Below are 25,883 nucleotides of genomic sequence, written 5' to 3'. Positions count from 1 at the left end.
CTTTGCCCCTGCACAGTTGTTGACTTTATACACGGATTTTATCTCCCCTGTGTAGAGTACAACTCTTAAGTGTGGGGAGGCTCCCTACATACAGCTCTTCTCAATAGGGTGGAGTCAAAGGTTTTTTGTCTCATTAACTCTCCTCCTCTAACTGGCTCCCTTCAACCTCTGTTTCTTTTTTTGCCGCGCTTTTGCGTCTTTATCTCTTTTCTATCGCTCTTCAATGGCCACTGCTCCTCTAAACTTTCCACTTGCATCCCTCCATCTCCACGATGGGTGCGCAGCACCCATCTGGCAACAAATTCTCATCCCTTTTCTGTCCAACTCTCTAATGCAAGAGTTAACCGTTACTCCCAGTCATTCATATATGTAACATGTCAACTGTGGAATCTCTCCCTCTCTCTGTATTGCCTACATCCTATGATCTCCAGTCTTTCAAATGTACCCCCTCCACAATATGTCTACCCCCGATGTATATATGTCCCCCCCCCCAATGCATACATGCCCCCACTAAATTTGCTAGGTCAGCATGCTTTCCCACGCCTGAAGACGGCGTTATTGCATCAGTTGATATCGGGCAGCCGAGAAGGGTAGACTATTTTACTGTGACCTTGTAATAAACTCCTTATCTAGCTGTTTGTGCACGGAGTTTCTATCACCAAAGTATTGCAAGTTACATTTGGTAGCAGCGGTGTTTCGAACCATCACATTCTGACCGCCTCCTTGGATTTTTTGTGATACAGCAAGATACACGATGTCTCGCATCTGCCAGCCTTGCCCCTCCTCCGTGCCTCTAGTGGTGTCATACCTTGGCTGTGCTTTTCGAGTGTACCATTTTTCTCACCAGTGCTCCCCTCTCAAACAACCGCACCCATACGCCTTGTTCCTGACCGCACGTGTCGCCGTCGCCGACCTACGCACCTGTTGCACCTGTTCCCAGCACCTGTTCCTGGCACCTGTTCCGGACTCATCATAGCTCCTGCCCCCACGGTGCCACTTATCACTGTCTGCCCGCTGCCTGCCCACCACCGTTCTCTGCATTTGCAACTCACCAGCTCTACACCTGCCTTGCGCCGACATCTGCCTCACCACCCACCCCCGGCCTCCGCCGTCGCCCGCATCTGGTCTGCATTACGGAGCCTCCTACGACCGCCACTCCCTGCCGGTGATTCATCGCAGCGTCTCTTCTCCTCTCCGCCCAGCTGTCTCTGCCCTGCCGCCCAGCCCCGCCCAGCCCCGCCCCGTCGCCCCGCCCCGCCCCGCCCTGCCCCAGCCCAGCTACGCCCGGCCACCCTGCACGTCATACATCTCGACACTCCCGTTTCTACTGTGTAACTATAGTATATCTTTCCTTTCTCTAGAGATTATCCTCAATTTTCCCTACAGATTGGTTATTGTAAATATTCCTTCTCATTTTCATTACCCCGTTTTCATCTTCACCTACGTTATTTATTATCCTTCTCATCCTTCGCATTTTCTTTAAGCCATTCATCCCCGCACCTTCATTCATATGTTCACACCTAGTGTATTCCATTCTCTCATTGTTATTTATACATTTCCACCTACGTATCCATCTTCATCCTTTCATCTTCCATTGCCGCATTAAATGTCATACTTTCCACGTCAACCGCTTCACGCCAGCCCTCTCGACCCGGAAACATCACCTGCTCATACCCCATCTGCCGACTCTAACACAATCACTCATTTACGAAGTGGCAAAGAGTACCACCGCCCTGTACCTGAGACTCCCGTTTCACTTCCCGCAGAATTACTTCCTACCCGCCCTACCCTCGTAAATCCAGACACCTCCTCCTCTACTCCTGCCTCTACTCTCCCTTCTTCTTCCTCTACTCCTTCCACTGTCGTTACTTCTCCTGCCTCCCTTCATACCCCGTCTTCCCCGACCTTAACTGCCACTACCTTCTCTCTCACCCACACCTCTCCTCCCGCCACTTCTCCACTTCCAGCCATGGCCAACCCTCCACAGTCTATCTATCTCGACGATGCCAATCGTCCCAAATTTACCGGCCAGGACCCAACTTGGTCTGTCTATGATTTCCTCAGAGAAGTCGAAACCGAAATAAATAATAGACAAATTACCGAGGAATCGCTCAAAATAGCTTACCTCCTCGGTCGCTTGCATCACGGTAAATCAGACATCGGATCCGCGATCCGTGCAGGACATTTCGATAGCATTCGTACCTTTGCTGATTTTCGTACGGAACTCATCAGCCTTTGTTGCCAGCATTCAAATACCGTGTCTCTCATGGGATTCATTAATCTCCTAAACCAACTAGATGAGGACTTGCGCGTCCCAGCGCAATATACCAAGCTCCGCGAAGCTGCCGCCGCCATGAAAGCAACTAGTAGCGAGATGCTCCAATTATTGGTAGGCACGAAATGGTTAGAAGACAAGAACGGGTTCCAATGCTTTCACTCACCAACTTTGCTGACTTAATTGGTTACCTCAGATTCCTTCACTGGCTTACTCCTAAACAGCGAGAGCTAGCCTTGGAAATCAGTTTCAATCCAGGAGATAAAATTATTCAGGTCACTAAAGTCATTCATGAAAGAACAGGTTCGAACTACACGCGTCAGGGCACCACCCAACCCTTGGCCTCCTCAGTCTGTCACACCTTCACTACCCCAGACCAATCTCGCTCCCGTCCCACCACACGCGGTAGACCTGCCACACATCGCTCTCCTACCGCAGGTCGTGATCAATCTAGCGCCCGACGGAACAGACAATCTTCGATTCTTTGCTGGTACTGTGGTCATCCTGGACATCAAGCATCCAGTTGCGACCGCACATACAGACGTCCTCACTCCCAAACCAGACAGCGTACGCCTTCCCGCTCACTTCATCCACACTGCAAATACCACAAATCAAGCACGACCCACACCACTGAGGAATGTCGTTACCTCAACCGCCCACAGTCGGGGGAAGCGCCGCGCCCGTATCGGACCAATATCACGTAGAACCAGAAACCCATCTCCCCATCCGCCATGTAGGTCCCATAACATCCTCAGGTTTAGTCATTCTCGGAAGCAGTCATGACATACCAACATCATTATTCTTGGACACAGGATCTATGGTAAATCTCATCTCCGAAAATTCCTTACAAATTATTCATCGCCATCACAGCCACGTCCGTTTCCTAGAACCACCAGACATTCGCCTATGTGGTGTTAACGGCTCAGAGTTTAAGGTTAAGGGAAGAGTCACCCTTGAAGTCAAACTCCACAGAGCTTTGCCCCCTATCCTCATTGAATTTCATGTCACTAATGACTTGCAGTATCCCGCAGATGCCCTTATTGGTTTCTCCACCATGGCACAACATTCCATTGCATTATTACCTGCTTGTGGTAGTATAGACATTTCTGGATTCCCGGTTTACACTATGGAATGTCCCCGTCCTGTTCTTACGATCAAATCAGTCCTTCAATTACCTCTGTCCCTATCACTACCAAAAAGTCCAACCTAGCCCAAACCACCACTATCATCATCTGAGAATACAGAGATCATTCCTTTACTGACTGCGAGCAAGGACATAAATTCCTCAATGTCTCCTGATACATCATCTCAGCCCTCGAACATGGCTCTTACATCCTCTCCCGACAACACTATCGCTGACTCAGACATGTCTCAGTTACCTACCTCACGCAGTCTGAATGATCTTCTCCAACACGCAGAGACGAAACGTGCAGTAACGAATACGTGCACAATTTTGTTACCGCATGAGTTCACCAAAGTCTCTCTTTGTGTTGCCGGTGAGAAAGAAGGAGTGGATGTACTAACCCTACCTGAGACATGTTGTGTGAATGGCTTGACTTATGAGTCAGCATGGTGTACAGTTTTAGAGGACAGTTTATGCTACCTATACTTGCTCAATGTCACAAATGCTCCACTAAAACTTAAAAGTGGTGTAAAGATTGGAGACTTCCTAGTATACCCAGCAGCCGTAAAGGTGTGCCAGGATTCCTCAATTCCTACTATTCAGACTGATGATACGCCAATCGGTGTATGTACTATTAACTCTACGCGATCTGCGCCGACATATTCACCCGATATGCTCTCACATCTCACTTGCACAGATTTCCCAGAAAATACGCCTCAACTCCTCGACCTTCTGACCTCGTACAGAAACGTGGTTCCCTTACCCGGTGAACCGATGGGTAGAACAGACCTTGTCAAACATACGATTGAACTACTCCCAGGAACTCAGCCGATTTACATACCAGGGTATCGATTGCCTCACAGCCAGAGAAAGCAAACAGATCAAATGGTACAGAACATGTTAGACCAGGACATTATTGAACCCACCGTCAGTCCATGGAATAGCCCACTTTTCTTAGTACCAAAGAAGGACGGCAACTTTAGACCAGTAGTCGACTATCGTAAGATCAATTCTGTCACCGTTCCAGACCGTTTCCCGTTACCTGTCCTCACTGATTTGCTAGAATCCCTTGGTGACAATAACGTAGTCTTTTCATCTTTAGATATCCTCAGCGGGTACTGGCAGGCCGAAATGGAAGAGTCCTCTCGCCCAGTTACAGCCTTTAGCACCCCTTCCGGACATTTTCAGTTTAAGAGACTCCCTTTAGGTCTGAGAAATGCTCCTTCCGTGTTCATGCGACTTATCCATTCAGTCTTCAGCGGTATGATGGGACACTCTCTTTTTGCTTACCTAGATGATATAATTGTTGTTAGTAAATCCATCCCTGATCATTTTACCAAATTCCAGCAAGTCTTTGAACGCCTCCAGCTCGCAGGCCTGAAAATCAATCTCAGTAAATGTGACTTCCTGCAAAAGAAAATCAAATTCCTAGGCCATGTCATAGATGCACAAGGCATTCATACTAATGAGGATAAAACTAAGGCGATCATTAACTTCCCAGAACCTACCACTACCGACGCTGTACGAAGTTTCCTGGGCCTCAGTGGCTATTATCGTCACTACATCCGGGATTACGCGAAGATCGCTGCTCCTCTGACCCACTCACTCAAGCAGAATGTGCCCTTTGTTTGGACTAACGACCAGTCACAGGCTTTCCAAAAGCTAAAGACAGCTCTTGTAAATGCCCCTATTCTAGCGTTCCCTGATTATACCACACCCTTCCTTCTCTGCACAGACGCCTCAGGCACTGGACTTGGTGCCGTTTTGATGCAACTCGATGAAGCATCAAGGAAGCGCGTAATAGCGTATGCTAGTCGCAACCTTACAACCGCTGAATGTAACTACAGTGTCACAGATCTCGAAGCGCTAGCGGTAGTCTGGTCCTTGAAACATTTCAGAGATATAGTCTATGGTTATCCAGTGCATATCCAAACAGACCACCTTCCACTATGTGATTTGTTCAAGAATCGCAACCTAACAGGTAGACTAGCTAGATGGTCTATCATCATCCAGGACTTTAATCCCACTTTTCAATATGTACCAGGCAAGTTGAATGTAGTCGCAGACGCACTCTCACATCACGTAGCAGCAGCTATAACATCACTGCAGCCTGAAGTAACTCAAAATACTACACTAACGTCAGAAGTTGTTCGAAACTTTCAGCGCCAAGACCCCATGTGGTCCAAAGTCATTTATTTCCTAGAATCTGGCAATGCCTCGACCTTACCTACTCTGCCAGTATCACTAGATGAGTTCATGCTAGATGATGATCTCTTGTACAGGAAAACACTGCTAACAGGCAAAGATATGCCCAATCGCGAAGTATGCCAACTTGTTGTCCCCACTGCCCTGGTACCAAAGGTTCTTCATATTGTTCATAATACTCCTCAAGCTTCCCACCCAGGTAAAGACCGATGCTTGCGCCAAGCACGTCTCAAATACTATTGGCCAACCATGCGCCGCGATATCAATGCCCACTGTGACTCTTGCCTCTCCTGCCACCGCCACAAAGGATCAACCGGCTTACCAGCACCTCTCTTACAATACCCAATCCCATCACGACCATGGGAAACTGTCTCAATTGATCTCTTAAAACTACTTCTCACAGAATCTGGCGCTGAGTACTTGTTCGTAGCGGTCGACCACTTCTCCCGCTACTGTGTCCTCGTACCCCTCTCCAACAAGACCGCGACGAGCGTTGCACGTGCCCTTGTAGATCACGTAATTTGCCCATTCAGTACCCCTCATACCATTCTTACTGACAACGGTACAGAGTTCAACAATAGCCTTCTCGATGAGATCTGTCGCCACTTTCATATCAGTAAGTGCAATGTCGTGCCTAACCATCCGGCTTCCAATGGCCTTGTAGAACGCCACAACCGTAAAATCTTAGAGTGCCTCCGACATCTAGGCTCCCATAGTTCGTCCTGGGATGACTGGATTCCCCAAGTGGCATCCTCCATCAATAGTTCCATCAATGCATCCATTGCTGAATCTCCCTTCTTCGTCCTCTTTGGTTTTGACAAGGACCTCCCATACTCTCTCTTACCCTCAAAGCCAGAACCCATCTACAACATGGATGATTATGTTAAACTAAAATTGGCCAACTTCCAGACAATCCACCAGTATGTCCAATCCACTTTGGCTTCCTCTCAGGAGGACATGCTGCAGCGCCAACATAAGTCCGCCTCTCCTATCACTATCAGTGTAGGCGATCTTGTCTTTGCTTATTCCCATACGCGTTCCTCTAAGTTGGATGACAAATTTATAGGGCCCCACCGCGTCCTCACTCAACAAGGCAACAAATTTCACCTCCAGGACCTGTACACTAAGGACACCAGATGGGTCCACGTCGATGACTTAAAGCGAGCACCCCGTGGCCTCGTGTTGGAAGAGTCACTTACACAACCTCCTGCCCTCTCTTCCCCTCCTCCCATCCCTCAGTCTACTTTGTCTTCACCTATCCCTCAGTCTCCTTCCTCTCCATTTCCACCTGCTCATTCATCAATCAATCAATATCGGTCCAAACTGCGCTCTGCCCATCAACCTCTTCACGACCTCCCCCATTAACTCTACCCTGATTTTCTAGGTACGATGTTAGCGATCTCCCTGCTGGCAGTGCTGACCCTCCTGGGGTCTGGGTCAGGTCAGGACGATGGTGGAGTACGTCCCGGGGCCTTGGTCGGCTCAGGAGGCGAGGTCTCCTTGCGCTACGATCTTGCGCCCCTGACCGACGTAGCCATTGCCCTACCTGCCTACGCGCACCAGCTCCACAGAATCAGGAACCATCTCACGGCCCTCATGGGGACACACAACCCGAATGAGTATCTCTATAACCTTTTCCTCCCACTCTCCTGGCAGTTGCAATGCATAAGTAACAGATTCACTGAGCTCATTGACACATTTTCTTCTTCTACCTCAAACTCAACATGGATAATCTCCAACTGGCCGTTGACTCTCTCCTGTCTCAAGTCTCTACCTTGGTTCGTATCCTGGTCGATGCTATCAATGGACGTGTCACTGCCGACTTAGTACCTGTCTCAGCGCTCCGTTCTGTCCTGGAATGGGCTCACTCCACCTTCGGTCTCTCCCCAGTCCTCCCTTACTCCTCCCTTGAATATTATTATCCTGTTCTCGAAGCCACTCTTCTCACTACATACGTCGTCGTCCATATTCCTCTCCGTTCTGCCATAACCTTTAACCTTTTCCACATCATTCCCTTCCCTTTCCGCCTCAACAACTCCTTGTTACAGGTCTCTGTTCCTTCAGAATATTTCCTCCTCTCCCATGATCCTCTTTCCGTTGCCTTCCTTTCTTCCACCGACCTCCAGCAATGTTCCTCCCTTACTCCGACCTCTCGTCTCTGTGCTGCCCACCTTTTCGCTATCTTCCCTAGCAATGCTACACCCTGTGAGTCTGCTTTAGTTCGCAACCATTCCATCTACTCGGCCTGTTCTTTTGTCCCAGCTCCTGACCTCTCGGTCCACTTTGCTCACCTCAACCATGTCCAGTACTTCTTCTTTGCTGTTCCCATCTCTGTCACAATCATGTGTCCTGGTTCTTCCGTTCGCTCCGTCCCCACTAGTGGTCTCTACAAAGCACCTGACTATTGTACCGTCAAATCAGAGTCCGTCATCACTTACGCCACTCGCTATCACCAAGCTGTTCGTACCCACTCCTATGACATCTTTCAACCAATCGACATGCCTTCAACCCTACCTTCTCCCAACATTACCATCACCTCCCCTCACTTGCGCATGCTCACCTTCCTCAATGACAGTGATTTTATTATGGATCAATTTTCTCTGGCCTTCAGCCGTTCATGGGTTCCTCCAACAGTTGTGTTTCCCCCTGTGGTTATCGCTTTCATAGGTTTTCTACTCATCATCTGTGCAGTGCATTGTTGTGTCAGAAAAATGGAACGTCGACTCCAGGAAATCAGAGTCGCTACAGGCATAGTACGCCCCACACACAACGTAGAAACTCCCCGTACTTAGTGCCCTCGCATTCCGTGACTACCATTGCCATCTTTCAATTACCCACACTGTGAACAGCACTCTGCCTACTAGAAAATGATGGTATTTCTTTCATGCATTACTCAGTGACAGTGTATCCTACAGAACATCCACAAAACAAAACAAAAACGAAAAAAAAAAAATGAAGGAAGAACAACACTAGAACTCTCATATCTACTCCTTGTTTATCATGTATCAAACTATTATTGTGTAATTCCCATTATGTTTATATATACCTTCGACCCTTACTGGATTTGTACCTATTATTCCTTGTATATCTTATATGTATATATCCTTCTAATTCCCTCCCCTCAACATGGCCATGTCTCCCCTACTGCCCCTGTATCATACTTATCCTTTGTACAAACCTCCCCGGTCCTACATTACTACTATAATCACCCACCATTTACCTCCTGGTGTCAGGAGACACCATCTCAGCTACCCGGGGGCGTAGTGTACCCCCTCCACAATATGTCTACCCCCGATGTATATATGTCCCCCCCCCAATGCATACATGCCCCCACTAAATTTGCTAGGTCAGCATGCTTTCCCACGCCTGAAGACGGCGTTATTGCATCAGTTGATATCGGGCAGCCGAGAAGGGTAGACTATTTTACTGTGAGCTTGTAATAAACTCCTTATCTAGCTGTTTGTACACTGAGTTTCTATCACCAAAGTATTGCAAGTTACACAAATGCAGTGTGTCCAGGCATCTCAAAATGAACGGACCTTGCATTTGGCTTTCTTTTGTATTGTTTTTCTTCATTTTCCTTGGAAGGAACGGTTTGTGGACTCCAGGCCATTGGTTCCTTCTTCCTTGCATTAAAAAAAAAAAAAAAAGCATTTTTGAACGACCTCTAAATATTAACCTGAGGCATTCCGTTGATGTATGGATGTCACGACGTTTTGTCACGGTGACACCGGATAAAGTATCCATACGTTTTGCAATTGCGAGGTCCATCATTTGCACATTTTTCAAGTTTCACTGGTGATTTTTGGTAGGCATATGTGGGAGACCTTCCTCTATCCGCCACAAGGTGGGGATACTGCCTGGCCCCACCTGACCCCCCCTTCCCCCCCCCACATTCCATTTTCTCAGCAACTCACCTATTAGCTGTGACCTGCCCAGTAAAGACATGTTGTGCCACGGTCTCTCCAATGACGAAATTCAAGGCAAAAGTGATTCCTGAGGTGGAAGACAAAGGAAGAAACAAGCCAGAGGAAGAAACAAGCAGAAGTGATGAAGCGGTAACGTTGTAAAGGAAGATGCCAAATGTTGATGTGTTTGGTGAGTGAACAACGCTTATATTGCCTATATTACTGACTGAAAAGCAATATACTCTTGTACTACATATAAATTCGTACCTAATAAATATCTGACTAAATATGAGTGGTATGGAATAGTTGCCCCTCCCATAGAATACGTTTTCTCTGGAGCCTGGCCTGAGAGAACGTGGTACCAAGGTGAAGGTACTGGTACCTGTACCGTATTTCTAAACTCAGCTGAGCACTTTCTCTCTGAATTCTCGATGTTTCTCATAAAAAGTGAGGTTTTAGCAAAAAAAAAAAAAAGAAAGAAAGAAAACCTGCCGGGATTGGGGGGGAGGGTGTCATTGGTGAAAAATTTGCCGGGATGCGGCGGGTTAAATCATGCTAAGATTTTGCCTATAGCTTTGCCAGTCCACGTGGACAAAAAGTATTCTTGTGGAGAATGTCCATGACCACTTCGATTTTTTGACCTACTAAGTTGGACCACCCTATATATATATATATATATATATATATATATATATATATATATATATATATATATACAACAAATTTATTTATGGTACGAAAAACAGAAACGTCAGACGATAACTTTCGACAATACTTGCTTGTAGTTTTTATAGTATGGTCCATAGTCTCACTCACCCTGTGAGTCCATCCACAGGGATCTCTCTTGTAAAACCTTAAGGCTGTGACTTTTCCTTCCTTAAGTACCTGCAGACAGGAACGATTGACTTGCTTCAGCAATGAGTTTTGTGGCCTTCCCCATGGTCTCCTTCCAGGTTGATTCTTTCAGATATCATCCAATGAGCAGAGTAAACTTCAGGGAAACACGCCACGTGTTCACTTAACTGACACTGACATTCTGGTAAAATGTGCATAATCTTGAATTGGTTTCATGGAGTAATCAATTATGGTACATTTGATCATATCAGAGATATCCCTTGATTCTGCGATGGCACTCTGTACGAAAGGAATCAATTCGTTGATCCAAGGCACCATACCGGCGCCCTGAAGACGTGGATTTTTGAGCTTTTGCACAAATATCGATAATGCCAAATACTTAGACTGAGTGCATTCATAACACTAAAGACCAGACCAATGCGGCAAGGGATACTATCATCTGACCTACCGGTATTATGGATCACACTACCAAGATAATGTAAATTTTACTAAGAATTTTCTGTCGTCATCACGTTCCTGCCTAGATAGTAATGCTTCGTCCAACAAGCCAACGAATGCCTAGACCCTGGTCATGGACAAGGATATTTTTAGTCCCAGTGGCTTCACATGCCTTGAGAGTACTCAGGAGTATTTCTAGCAACTCTGCAAGAATAAATACATCATTGGGAACGTCAGGGTCAGTAACAATAAAATTACCATTCGATATTCCACAGTGACTCTGACTCACGGCCTGATCCAGCACCCAATCCATGCACGTGCTGAGAAGTGGCAAGGACTCATCTTTGTCTCACTCAGGCTCTTACCAGAGAGAAATCAGGTCTCCCCCCGCCCTTGTCCCCCCCCCCTCCCCCATACACACACTTGACAGCACTGACAGTATTTGAATTCAAGTCAGGTGTCGGCTGAATTTTCCCATGGGGATCCAATGGAATTACAGGAGTTCCCTGTAGCACCACCCAATTTGCTGATTCAAACACCTTCATGAGACTGACATAGGAAGCAAGGAGTCACTGATGAAACTCACGACCGCATTCCATGAGAACTCAAAATGCTAGGATCCGGTCAACTGTAGACTACTTGGACGTGAATCCGAATTACTCAGGCCTTTGAAACTTTAACAAATGGACTGGGATACACGTCAAGAGCACATAAGCAGGAACCCCGCTTGGCACACTGAACACCACGGTAATTACTGCAGTCACGTTGGTCTTATTTCCTATTCCAGAGAGGGATAACAAAACTCATGTCTAATCCGGCGAATGCATTCATGAGCATGCCAGAGTAACACACCTAAAGATATTTCACTGTTCAACAACATCCTCCACAACACTGAGCACCTCAAACCAAAATGAGACCGCTAATGCATACTCATAAGCACACATCTTTTTCCTGAGTTTCTCAAAATGAAACCTTTTTAAGTGGCGTCATTCGGGTCTCTCAGTTTTGATATTCAGCCTTAAAGTAGGAACAAGACTGTGAACAACACTCCTCCTGAAACTCCTACAATTCTGAATGACTGTCCATCGAGTACCTTTCAGGAATGTGGTCAGTCGCCTTAGCAGCACCTCCGACAAAAGAAAACCTTGTCCAGCAATAAAGATCAGGCCAGTAAAACAAAGATCAAGAGATTCTCTGTTTTCAAGATTATGTGAAGTCCGCACACTAAGACAATGTGAAATTTTGGTTCCAAAACCCCGAGGACCTACACGTTCTGACAGAACTGAAGTCGTCCAAGATAAACAACATATCCATGGGTTATGTCCACAAGTGAATCGAGTTTGGCATAAAACAGCTCTCTCTTTTCAAGATCACTCATTTCAACACGAGCATATACTGCAGTAAGAGTGATGTAGCTCAAAGTGTGTTTCAGCCTCACGAACATCATACATTCGCCAAGTGGGGTAACCCAGTCAACAGAAGAGGTAAATTTAGTAGAAATCGTCATAGCACTTCCCATAATATGGACAGCTTTGTCACAACCAGACCAGTAGTATGTGTGACTTTAACCATTTATGCAGCCATGGTCAAATCGTTTCATCTCATGGAGTGCAGCAGTGCCTACTCTTAGTCGCCTGATCACTCGTGACAATAAAGACAGTTGATCATGCTCTGAAAGCCTTAGAACATTCAAAGTTCCCACCTAAAGTGCCCTTCAGACTGAACCCGCGTGTGGAACTTCGGACTCGTGGGTCCTCCGAATCACCATGATGTCCATTAAAAAACAGGACTGGGGAGCGGAGATCCTTTCCTTTCATCCAGCAGCTGGCGTCCCGAAGGCTTTACCAAGCAGCTATCATTATAGGAGTCAGCCTGACAGGGCTGCAAGAGTTCTGCCTGCCAGCATCTGAGGAGGGATCCCCCAGGAAATCTGGGTCAGGGTCAGCCGAAACCACTTGACCCGAGTCCCGCCTCTCAATTTTGTAGCTTTTTTATGGAGATGGGGTGCAAATCTCTCACCAGCCTCCCAAGTCAGAGAAGGGACTAGCTTATGAACATGATTTCGGTAACCCTAAACACTTGGTCTGACAATCCAGGTCTGGAATCAGTTCTCCTTCTCCTTGGTGGACTGTCAGTCGCTAATACACAGGACAAATCTAGTGAACCAGTAGTGCTAAAAAGTATCACATATAAACATTTGGGCAAGAATAAAGTACTTTCAGTCTTATTCAATCTGATAACAAATATATGAACTTAAAGAGCATCTCCTCAGTCTAAGTGTTAAGAATTAAACATCTCAACTTGCAGTTCAAATATATCATCAATGGTGTTGTAGTCTTAGCAGCATGTTTTATCAGGAAGTTGTGGTGCACTCTGCATTTCAGTATCTCTTGCTTGTTACTGATGCAAACTATATTGATGTTAAAATCATGCAAGGAGTGAACAAATGTATGGTAATACGTAACACGCAAAATTAATTGTAAAGGAAATTTGCTACGTAACCTGCTGTGCCACTTATAATGAGGCCTTGACCACTTACATTCCCTGCCCATTTTTGTTGGCATGCCTTCAAGAATTGTTTGTTGTCCTTTGTGGCGGAATTCGTAGCTGAACGTTTTTTTGTTTTCGGTAACAGAGGCGTGGTGAATGGCGGTAAGATCTTGGTATACCATGAATTGGGCGTCGCCGAGCATCTGTTGGAGAAGATAGATTGGAATTAGATTACGCTCATCAATCGCTTATACACTGTAGATGAAAAAGAAGACTTATATTTATGCTTAATTTTGAAGTCGACATGTACTGTTCACAGTCAAAAGTCCTGTCTTTTCTCTTCCTACGCTCTCAGTTGACTCCAGAAGTAAATTTGATTACCTGGGAACCCGTGCTGCTGACTTTAGCTATATTTCCAGTGTGATGTGAAGCATAAACCTAATGTTCCAATCCCTAAAGCTCAATAGTCTCAAATGCCACACACTTCCACCTGTCACTACTTTGGCAATATTACCTACTGTCCATATTAAACATAATGTTAGGCTCTTCCAGTTGGGACGAGGATGGTGGTATAAGTGAGACGTTTGAATAACGTCGGTGGGTCTTGTAGAAGATAAGTAAAGTCTGTTGTAACGCATTTTAAGTCATTCCCCTGATTCCGTATCTCAGCCTGGGATCAAACTTGTGTCCTCTCCGACAGCAGAATACTTCTGCAGTCCCTCAACCTCCACCTTCCACACATCAATGCCATCATTGTTGGTTGCTTTGGATGCATTACTTTTTTTTCACGTTTACTGAGGTTGAAACAAGAGAAGCGAGAGAAAATGTAATTTCTATAATAGTATTCTACTACTCCTGTATCTACTTTCACACATGTGGCACGTCTGTTACTTACATCCCTAAAGCATAAAATAGGAAGCCATCAAGCCTTATGCTTGGGAAGATTAGCTGACAGAAGACAAGAAACAAGAGTGTTCGAATATCTGACGAATTGTTGTCTCTAATTTTATATTGGCACTACTTCATTGAATAGAAAAAGTATACAGTACAGCGAAACCGTTGAAAACAGAACTGTGGTTGTGTTATTACCTGGGTGACCTGTTCAACATTGTCTCCTGTGATGTGTGTGCCTCCAAGGTAATACTGGTACACCTCTCTGGCTAAGCTCTCTCTACCAGGGATGTCTTCTGTGAAGCCAGATGTGGTGGGTCCAATCACAGAAAAGTTATCTTCAACTGCTTTCGTAACATTCTCTAAGGCGTACAGAGCTGAGGATAGAAACACGATGGAGAAGACTGTGAGTAGATACACAAGTCACTTAAGCATAAAGGAAATACTTTATGAAGGTGGCAGGAAACTTCCGGTGTACGATCTTCCAGTATGAAGTATATCGTCTTAACGAATTTCAACATTCGTCGCCCCTTTTCCAACAAGTGATCAGCCACTTGTGTAGATCAGATTTCAATTCCTAGGTCTTTTGTGGAAAAGTTTCTATAGGATGGAAAGAAGCTGTTTGCGGCCTTTATGGATCTAGCGAAAGCATATGACAGAGTGGCTAGACAAAGAATGTGAAAAATATGTAGAACATATGAAGTATATGGGAAGTTGTTGAATCCCACGAAGAGTATGTATGAGGGTGCCAAGGCTGTAGTGCGTGTGGATAGTGAACTGAGAGAATTTTTCCATCTGGATGTTGGATCAAAATAGGGATATGTCAGGTCTCCATGGTTGTTCAGTTTGTATATGGATGGGGTTATAAAAGAGGTCCAGGGTAGGGCAGTGGATTTTGAAGCGGCCCTAATGAGACAGGGCAGTGTTTGAAAACTCCCTGTACTGTTGTTTGCAGATGATAATGTTTTGTTAAGTGAAGACGAAGGGGAGCTGCAAGGCTTGGTGGATGAGTTTGGGAGAGTGTGTAAGAAACGGAATCTAAAGGCGAATGTAGGAAAGAGTAAAGTTATGGTCTTCGAGAGAAATGAAGTCAGTGAATGTACAGTGAGGTTGGATGAGGAGGAAATGGAAAATGTGAGTGCGTTTCAGTACTTGGGTGGTGTGACGAGTAAGGATGGAAGTTTAGAGGAAGAAGTGCTTGAAAGGGTACATCAAAGAAGAAAGGTTGCTGGTTCCTTGAAAACAGTGATAATAAACAGGGAAGTGAGCATGGAAGTGAAAAAGTTACTGCATGACAGTATTGTGATACCAACTGTAATGTATGGAATTGAAGCTTGGACCTTGTTGGAGGGACAGAAGACTAAAGTGAGAGCAGTGGAAATGAGTTATTTGAGAGGAGCATGTGGAGTCACATGGAGAGACAGACTGACACATGAGGAAGTGAAGGAGCGTTGTGGTGTGAATGTGATAGAAAGCGTTAGGAGAAACACATTGAGGTGGTGTGGTCACGTGGAGAGGATGGAAGGTGAGAGACTAACGAGGAGAGTGTATGTGAGTGAGGTGGAGGGATGGAGTGGAGAGGTATATGAGAGAGGGGGTGTGTGAGCTGGGGGAAGTGCAGTGAAATGGAGGGGTACAGGGAAACGTGGCGGCGATTTGTTTGTGGCCATCCTTTACGAGATTAAGGGGTCTGGCAATAAATAGAGAAATAGATAGATAGATAGACAGATAGATAGACAGATAGATAGATAGATCGGCCAATTGTCTGTTTAAGGAACACCATCCTGGAGAAATACTAAGATTAGCAGGAATATTCCAGATGACCATCAAAACAATTATCACCTCGAGTGAAAGTGTGCCTGTATTATCTTCATTAGGGAGTCTGCATTACAGTTCGGAATGGAAAATCATTTCTTTTGAGCTATGATATAGCAAAAAAAAAAAAAAAAAAAATGCAATGTGTGAACAGATATGTAACAGTACTGATCACCTGACTACTGGACGAAAGCTAGATGCCAAGTAGGTCATAAAAATAGTTAACCATTAAACAATACCTGCATTAACTCACATCAAAGTTATGCCGTATTCCCTCAGTGTGATGTTCGCATTCTCGGATACGAAATCTCGGGCTTTGGTGAGGCTATTTCAGCTATGTTTTTGTCCATCAGCCCATTCGTCCGCATTGTTTAGTTCGAATTTATGGACCGATTTTGACGACTGAGGTGTCAAATGAATCCTCTCCTGCTGCTGATGTGTACTTGTCTTAGTGGTCGACAGTTCGAGTCAACTCCAAGGTCACAATGACCGATAAAAAGGCATGAATCAATCAGGTGGGATTCCCCCTGTGACATCATGTGTATGTCACAGCTAGCCAGCCAATCAACCTCTCTGTCTTGCTCGCTCTTCACTCATCCACATTTTACTTAAATATTTATTTATTAATTAATTAACAACAAACATCACCTCTCAGACTTGCTTGTTCTCCACCCACCCATATTTTAAGTAATTACTTTATTGATTAATTCGATTTCAGAGAGACAGAGAGACAGACAGACAGACAAACAGAGACAGTGACAGAGACAGACAGACAGACAGACAAACAGACAGACAGAGAGTCCTTTTTCTCCTATGGAGTTTAAATAAACTGCAAACAGAACGAAAAAAGGCCGTAAGTTAACTATAGAGATGGGAGTGTTTGCAAGTATCCTTTGGCGAAATTTCTGAAGGTCTGTTTTATAGGTTGTATACTAATGATCTGATTCCTCTTTAGGTTATTCCTTTTTAAGACTAAGTGTAGCCAGACGCATTTGCGTGTAATTGTCCATCGTACCCGCATAGTATTATAAAAGCAAACCTACTTTTTCTTCGTGAAGTCTTTGAATGACTCGGGTACCCAAACTATTATTCAGGATTCTCAGTGACATTAAGATAACCCATGATTACTACTGTCCAGACAGTACCTCAGATTTCGATGCTCATATTTAGAAGCCCTGAACGGATAAGATATAGTTCACATGTATCAAAATCAAAAGTGAAAAAAAAAAATCCTCACATCATGTATGCCGTAAATATTGCAAAAATAAAAGTGGGTGGGGTTTAGCATGCACTGCACCATCGTCCCGGAGTTTCAGTCCCTTCAACTCTTTGGTAATGTTATTCGTCTATTTATGGTACCTCAGACAATTTTAAACCCGGATTGATATCCTGTTCTGAAAGGGATACGGAAGGGATACATAAGCCCTGTTTTTCAAAGAGCCACCCTGAACCTGGATTTAATTGTTCAGTAGCAGCAAGAATAAACTAAAAAGGAATAACCCAGAATAAAGGGGTTAAGGATACGGTCGTCTAACCCGTGACAATGCATACATACAACACAGTCCGTGCAATGCTTACGGAGCGAAAAGAAAGCGCCTTCGTCCTTGTTAGTGCCTGCCATGAGGTCCACCTTGGCGATTTTGCCTTCTCTCATCAGCCTACCAGGCTCGGCAGGCAGGTACACCCCGTCCACTCTGGGTGCCATCAGCAGCGGCAGCAAGAACCAGTCCTGCAAATGATAACATATTCATATTTTTGTCAGCAACAACATATATTAGAAAACTTGTCAGCACCAACACATATTAGTGCTCCTGTCAACAACAAAAATACCTACTACCATTTCCAGCCTGTCATCGAATCAACTTTTGCCAACTGTACAAACCTCTCCTGAAACCCCAATCATCCCTCTCTCTCGACTGTACAAGCAACCATTAGGATTTGCGAAAAAATCTCACGAGTATATCCAGAAGGTTTGGCTGGTAATTTTTCAGTTATTTAGATTCCACACAATGCATCCGTTAAAGGTGTCCATCCAGGTGACGATGAAACACTATTGCTCTGCCACTGTTCGATGACTGAGACTAGCTTGTAAATCTTCTGAAGAGGGGTCTTGGGGACTGTGACAGTTCTAACATCAGCAACACCACCCTCAACAACAGGACACACACACACACACACACACACACACTCTCTCTCTCTCTCTCTCTCTTGTCGTACTTTACCGCATATGAGACATGTAACACCATTGGGAACAATTTCTAGGGAACAATACACTCATTCAGAACATTTTAATTGACATGAAAATGAAGCTGGTCCATCTGGGATCCTGTTCCAACCATCCTGCCAAATTTCGTCAAAACCGTTTTTCCAGTTTTGTTTGTACTACACACACAGACACACACACACACACACACACACACACACACACACACACACACACACACACAGGATTACAGTTCGAGTATATTGTATTCCTCAGCATGTTTTTTTTTTTTTTTTTAATCTTTTTGCATGTTACTTATCCTCTGATACATATATGACGAGAAGATGAGCAATGTAAGCCGTCACCGGCTATGCCCCCTTGGGATCAACCTCCTATCTACCTGTTTTTCCATGAACTTGTTCCTGCATGGCTACTTTTCCCCATGAACGTAATTTCTGCATGGATATATTCACCTTTATAGATCTATTCTGTCCGTAAACCAATCTTATTATTATGGGGAGGCAGCTACTCCCTCCAGAACCTATTTTCTCTCATATACTTCTTTCCCCCATGGTCCTAATTTTACTCAGTGGTCCTTCTAGCCCATCTCAGCCCATTTTTCACTGGGAGCTATTCTTCTACGGACCTATTTCAATGTTCTATTCCCACCATGGATCTATGTTGCCCACATTGGGGAACATACCTATTTCTCATGGACCTATTTTCCCCTTTTGAGAGGAATCTTCCCATTCCTCCATGGATGCATTGCCTTTATTGTGGGACATACCTTTTCCCCCATGGACCCCCTGTTCCCTATGGTAGGAATTACATCTTTCTCTGATAGACCCATTTCACCTTCATGAAATGAGATCCCTCTTCACTGAATGGACCTACATTCCCAGTGCACCTACATTTCCCATGGATATATTTTCCTCAGCAGGATGACAACTTGTTTCTGCGCAGAGAGACAAAAACTGAGAGCAGGACACAGCAACTTTTGTAGGAAAGATACTAGAGGATGTTACCATGTAACGTGGAACAGAAAGTTTTGTTAAGGTGCTACGAAACTTTCAGACCCAATGATAAAGGTTCATCTAGGACAAATCACGGTTGAAATTCATGAACAAGCTTACTAACAACTCCCTCTGTAACTCATGTTTGTTTTTGCCCGAATGATAAAGAGTACAGAACCGTCTGCTTTCTCCTTCTTTCAACAGAATGAAATCACAGTACAGAGCATAAATAAGAGGAAGTTCTTTTACCAATGGAAGAAGGATATTGAAATTAGAATGCAGAAACTTAATTCTTAGGTCTTTAGTGGAAAAGATTCTAGAGAAAGGAGAGTTGTATGGGGCTTTCATGGATTTGGAGAAAGCATATGACGGGGTGGATACACAAGGAGTATGAAAGGTATTAAGAATACATGGAGTAGATAGGAAGTTGTTGAATGCCGTGAAGAGTATGTATAAGAGTGCTAAGGCTGTAGTGCGTGTGGATAGTGAACTGACTGAATTTTTTTATGTGACGGTCGGATTGAAACAGGGATGTGTCATGTCTCCATGGTTGTTCAATCTGTATATGGATGGGGTTATAAAAGAGGTACAAGGTAGGGCAGTGGATGTTGGAACGGCCCTAATGAGAGAGGGCAGTGTTTGGAAACTCCCTGTACTGTTGTTTGCAGATGATACTGTGTTGTTAAGTGAAGACGAAGGGGAGCTGCAAGGCTTGGTGGATGAGTTTGGGAGAGTGTGTAAAAAACGGAATCTAAAGGTGAATGTAGGGAAGAGTAAAGTTATGGTCTTCGAGAGAAATGAAGTCATTGAATGTACAGTGAGGTTGGATGAAGAGGAAATGGAAAATGTGAGTGCGTTTCAGTATTTAGGTAGTGTGACGAGTAAGGATGGAAGTTTAGAGGAAGAAGTGCTTGAAAGGGTACATCAAAGAAGAAAGGTTGCTGGTTCCTTGAAAACAGTGATAAGAAACAGGGAAGTGAGAATGGAAATGAAAAAGTTACTGCATGACAATATTGTGATACTAACTCTAACGTATGGAATTGAAGCTTGGATCTTGTTGGAGGGGCAGAAGTCTAGAGTGAGAGCAGTGGAAATGAGTTATTTGAGAGGAGCCTGTGGAGTCACACTGAGAGGAAGTGAAGGAGCGTTGTGGTGTGAATGTGATAGAAAGCGTTAGGAGAAACATATTGAGGTGGTGTGGCCATGTGGAGAGGATGGAGAGGAAAGAGTGAGGTGAAGGGGGGGGAGAGGGAGGGGGAGGCCAAAGATGAGATGGAGGGATGGAGTGGAGAGGTATATGAGAGAGGAGGGTGTGAGCTGTGAGCAGGGCAGTGAAATGGCAGGGGACAGGGCGACATGGAGGCGAATTGTTAGTAGGCCATCCCTTACGGGATTAAGACGTTTGGCAATAGATAGATAGACAGAAACTTCCCTTTTTTTCTGCAAATGAAAATATGAGATAAGATACGAAGTTAATCTTAACATTGTTAGTCTGGACACGGATGTGTTATATCATCAGTACAGACACTCACGAACAAGTTGTATATTTGGTAGGCAATCTGGCGTGCGTCGAGAACCTGGAGACACGTCAGCATTTTCTGGCTGCCTTGGTCCGTGGGGCAAGATAGGGCCTCGGCGACCCTTTTGGCGGTCTGGGCAGCAGCGCGGGTGACTGCCCAAGGACACAGGGCGCTTCCGGACTGAGCTATCACTCGGGAGAATAGTCCTGTGGGGGAGTAGTTATTACATTTACTGAGACCTGACAATGATCCATATCCTTTTTCGGTTCAGTGAAGGCTGCATAGCCAGACTAGGGTATCGATTTTGTATGTAATCAAGGAACCCTTTTTTTTTTTTTCCCCTCATAACTAATGCTCATGAAGTTCTTGTAACCATGATTAAGTACAAAAGTTGCCGTAGGGGGCCAGTTCCATCGGGTAAAAAGAAACCGACTATAATTGGATCTACTTTTCATTGCTGTATCTAGGAGTTTCTATTACCGAACGAATTAAGTACTAACATGAGCAATAGTTCGCCGACTTTCCCTTGCCAGTATTATACACTTGAACGTTTTTCTTATATTCCCACATATCAGAGAATATATTTACTTAAACCAATTTGTTCTGTGCTTCATAGTGTCACGGTAACTATCTCATAAACTAATGCCTCGTGTAACACCTTTTATGGTCAGAGTCGGAGAATTGTCGGCAAACTGTTGGACATGACAGTGCATGACAATAATAACATAAATTCAAGTATTTTCAGTGAAACACATAAACGTATACAGATTTCCAGTAGTATTACAACTGCAATCAAAGAAAAAGCTGAAACCTTAACTGCAAGTATCACAAAACAAATCGTCACCATGTCAGTCTGTCTTCCACCATCAGGTGTAAACTGGAAGAGAGACAGACTAGATACAGAGTACAGGGTGAAATGGATGTGATTTGTTTGCTGCCACTCCCTCCTGGATTAAGGTGTCTGGAAAAAGAGACAAATAAACAGATAAGCAGGCACAGTAACTTGGTAGAAGGATAGATAAATGAACCTCCCGTACCTTTAGCAGCTGGTGTCAACATTTGGTGGATGACAGATCCTCCTCCTGCGCTCTCACCGAAAATAGTAACTTGATTTTCGTCACCACCGAAGTGGTTGATGTTCTTGTGGATCCAGTGCAGAGCTTGTGTCTGGGGAGGTATTAATAAAGGCTTCTGAGGAAGCTTCTCTAACGACCCTACGATCAACTCCGCTTGGTATCTTTGTTTTTGTAGGAATGACAAGGAATGTTTCAAAGTCGGATCATAACAGCCAGACGCTGATTCCAAAACACAACATAAATTACTTAGATCTTCCAAATCAGACAAAAAACCAAAACTTTAGAATTATCCCGGATCTCTTGTTCCCCCTGAGGTAACATTTCTCATTTACAGGAAGAATATATCGTTGGTTTGGCTGTGAATCTCTGTCTTTAACATTTTAAAAAGGCGATCTTTACAGCAGTGCATCATCACCAGCAATCAATATTTTTCTTGGTTGTATTTTTACCTTAATCACATCATGATAACCACCTTTTTTTTTTCTTTTCTTTTTTCATTTTACCTACAGTATGTCGAGATGATTTCATGCAGCTTTGAAGGGACTTCTCAAAAGGAGGTGTTACACACACACACACACACACACACACACACACACACACACATATATATATATATATATATATATATATATATATATATATATATATATATATATATATATATTTAATGCTAGGAAGAAGGAACCAAAGGCCACAAGCCAGCAATAACTGTTCCTTCCGAGAGAAAACAAAATACAAGAGAGCGCCAAATTCAAGATCCGATTGTTTCGAGATGCCTGGACACACTGCGTTTGAAAGACTGGAGATCATAGCTAACAGGAAATACAGTTACCTCTTCACCACTAAAGTTTATTCCACCTTTAAATATCTTTATGGTAGCCAGCTTAAAATAAGAATTACATCATGGGACGAATGTCTGGCTGATAAGTTATTGTTATCTGGTTAAGGGAACATCTGCCTATCTATCAACCTACTACCTACTTACCAATCTGTCTGTCTGTCTGTCTGTGTCGCTCTCTCTATACATATGTGGGCAGTACCGAGGTACAAAAGTACCGAGCTACACTACCGAGTTACAGTTCGAGTACCAGTAGCAGTAGTGACACTACTTTTTTCGTCATGTACCGACATTGGTACCGACGGTACATTTTTAAACATATTCTGTCGGTACTCGGTACCGGTACATCTTATTTATCTACATTCACTCATCGTGTGATTAAAAAAAAAAAAAAAAAGTGAGAAGGTCTACATGGAAGTGCTTTTGCCGACCCTGGCCATGTGCCTCAAGAAATTAAAAGAGGTGAAGAAAAGCACCGATCTGACGGTGTGCCTGCCTCTTGTAAACGCAGTGATTGGGGTGTGGAAGGCAGGTTCGGCCATCGTTTCGAGGACACTGACTGCCTGCCTGCTGCTGCCTTTCATCCCCAATTCAAGCTATCGTGGTTGGCGTGGTTACCTGAGCCTGCCTCCTACGACTTAGAAAAAATGAGGAGGAGGGTGGAGAAGATGGTGTCACTACTGGAGAGCAAGCTAGAGGACGCGGAGAGCAGCACCGCTGATGATGATGACGAGCAGGATGTCAAGGAAGAGTTTTTCGAACCCCTTTATGTAAAAGGGAGGAAGAAAAGGGAGACTGGGATAAAGCTAGTAAAGAAATTTTTTGAGGAACCACAGAAACATAAATCAACAAGGACTGCTTTCCTTGCAAGGTTTTCAGAGACATATTTGTAACTTATAACACGCCAATACCATCCAGTGCTGCTGTGGAATGTTTGTTTTCATTGGGGATGGACGTGCTCAAACCAAAACGGGTGGGACACAGTGAATATCATTTTAAAGTGTTCATTTTCCTCAAGGGTAACACTGAAAAAGAAAATTGAAGTGCACTGTGTAATTACTAATCAGATTATTGTGCTTATAATGACACGATGTAGTCATAAAATTGTGTTTATTTTGATAGGCATTAAACTAGGTGTATAAGAATGTGAATTACAGTGGCCGGTTAAAGTTAACGATCTATTTATTGAAAGTAAAGGACTGAACGGTCGCAAAACCTTATGCTTTGATCATCCCATAATTAATGTAACTGTGATAATTGTCTGACATCTTTCATCTCTCCTCAGGTCCGGCTCTGCTAACAAGACTGGTCTCTGGGTCCTCAGTGTAGTAACAAAAAAAAAAAAAAAAAATCAATACTGAGCAAGTTTACTTGATTCATATTCGTGTACCGAGTACCGAGTCGGCGCTCGATACTTTTTGTTGTTGTTGTTGTTGTACAGTGGCCCCAAGAAGTGATGGCAGAGTTTCAGATTGCTTCGGTCACTCTGCAGTGCCATACGTTCAATGAAACAGTGAATATAAGATAAATATTCAATGCCTTCATCACTTCATATCAAATAGATATTATATCACGCCAAGAATGATGTAAAATGAATAACAAGAGGCAGTGATATATTAGAAGTTAACACTTATATAGTTACCTTTCCCGATTTGAATGAATGTGAAATGTATTACTCGGCGCGCGGTGGGCATTAGGCCTATAACTCTTTGTTCCTGAATTTTTTGTTTCCCATGTTTTCAAATACAGATGCTCTAGTTTTGAAGACCAGTTAAGGAAAATTCTTGTGACTGCAATACACTGCCTTATTTTCAAATGCTATGGTGATGAAGCAGCAACAATAAGGATCCCATAACAATGAAATAATTATTCGTAATGACGCCCTACCTGCGGTAGCAGCAAGACCGTACTAGCCTTTTTTTCCGTCTTTCTCTCGCCAATAATAATTATAATTAGCAACTTTATTCCCAACTGTTGCAAAATTATTTTTACTTGTAAGGAGGTATGACAGATTCTGCCTTTTTCTCTTACACTAGGCAATAAACAGGACCAAAACATGAGTTCATAAACTTTTGCAATGCAAAATCACGCACTCTTAACTCCATCTTTTAACCTTAATTGTCTTTTTAAATAAACTGTAATGTCCTGCTGAACAGAAAATGCAGATTTAGAAGTTTTGAACTCAATGATTTGTTTATGAACCTCTGCATTTTATTACTCTTGCTAATCGATTATGCACTGAGGATATCAGACTATGACAAGTTGGCATTCTCCAAGGAGCTCCGACTCCAGGGAATTTTCGAGGTTCTTTTTTTATACGTCTTTCACCGATAGCCCTCTGGCATATATTAAATAATCCAGAAATTTTTTTGGATGGAAAACTGGCCAAAGGCAGTGTAATAACTTCATATCTTTGGGTAAATGTTATCTCCTTTCGTGCGTGTTGATCAAAACATTTTAAATAGCTTACTGGCTTGCGCCGCCTTCCCGCTTTCTGTCGTCGTCCATGGAGACATTGGAAACGGAAATAAATGACGTTAAATTATTCCCTAGTATTGTAATGGAAATTATTTTATAAACGATAATTATTAATTTTAATTATTTATTGAAGCACCCTTTTGTTCATTCTTACGCTACTATGAAATTATTGCGTGTTACCATACAGACTTGAACTCCACAAATTATTCCTAACTGTCCCTGAGCGATAGTTGTGAAATTTCAATTAGTTCCGTTTAGGATTTCCTATTATCGTAACTAACGAACTGCTTCCCACAGCTTTAAAATATACAGGTACTTTAGCATTGATTTATTGTTTTTTGTAACAGTTTTACGTATTAGGTTCCACCTCGTTGAGATATAAGCAAGAGTATGTGCACCATCGCTGACCGAAAACTTCTGGATACTCCGCCGTCACTTCTTAGGCCGACTGTACCTGTACCAGTACCGATGGGACTTTTTGTGTGATGGGTGCCCACCTCTGTATATATATATATATATATATATATATATATATATATATATATATATATATATATATATATATATATATGTGTGTGTGTGTGTGTGTGTGTGTGTGTGTGAGTGATCCGAAAATATTGACTGTGGTTTGGTTACGAACTGTAAAGTAGATGTTGTCAGTGGAGATATAAATAAGCTATCGTACACACAAGTGATGCTCAAGAAAGATAAAACCATAAACAAGCAATACGTACGTACCTGGAGAAGACAGAAGT

At 43.7% G+C, this 25,883-nt stretch overlaps 1 protein-coding gene across 1 annotated transcript in view; it reads right to left on the bottom strand.

Moving 5' to 3' along the window:
* The window catches only part of LOC145406835 (esterase FE4-like), a 52,984-nt gene that overhangs the window by 7,796 nt on the left and 19,305 nt on the right, over positions 1–25,883 (bottom strand). The window contains exons 5-11 of the mRNA XM_080277939.1: positions 21,774–21,903; positions 20,749–20,942; positions 17,579–17,729; positions 14,384–14,562; positions 13,344–13,497; positions 11,898–12,086; positions 10,919–11,008 (exon numbers count right to left, since the gene is read on the bottom strand). Of these exons, the coding sequence (XP_080134065.1) occupies positions 10,919–11,008; positions 11,898–12,086; positions 13,344–13,497; positions 14,384–14,562; positions 17,579–17,729; positions 20,749–20,942; positions 21,774–21,903 (1,087 nt within the window). The remainder of the gene's footprint in view (positions 1–10,918; positions 11,009–11,897; positions 12,087–13,343; positions 13,498–14,383; positions 14,563–17,578; positions 17,730–20,748; positions 20,943–21,773; positions 21,904–25,883) is intronic.

Source organism: Coenobita brevimanus, chromosome 8 (genome assembly GCF_032717465.1).
Source record: "Coenobita brevimanus isolate Jiangsu-jjx chromosome 8, ASM3271746v2, whole genome shotgun sequence".
Lineage (NCBI taxonomy): Eukaryota > Metazoa > Arthropoda > Malacostraca > Decapoda > Coenobitidae > Coenobita > Coenobita brevimanus.
Note: the sequence above shows the minus strand (reverse complement) of the source record. Positions and strands in the feature narration are given on the sequence as shown.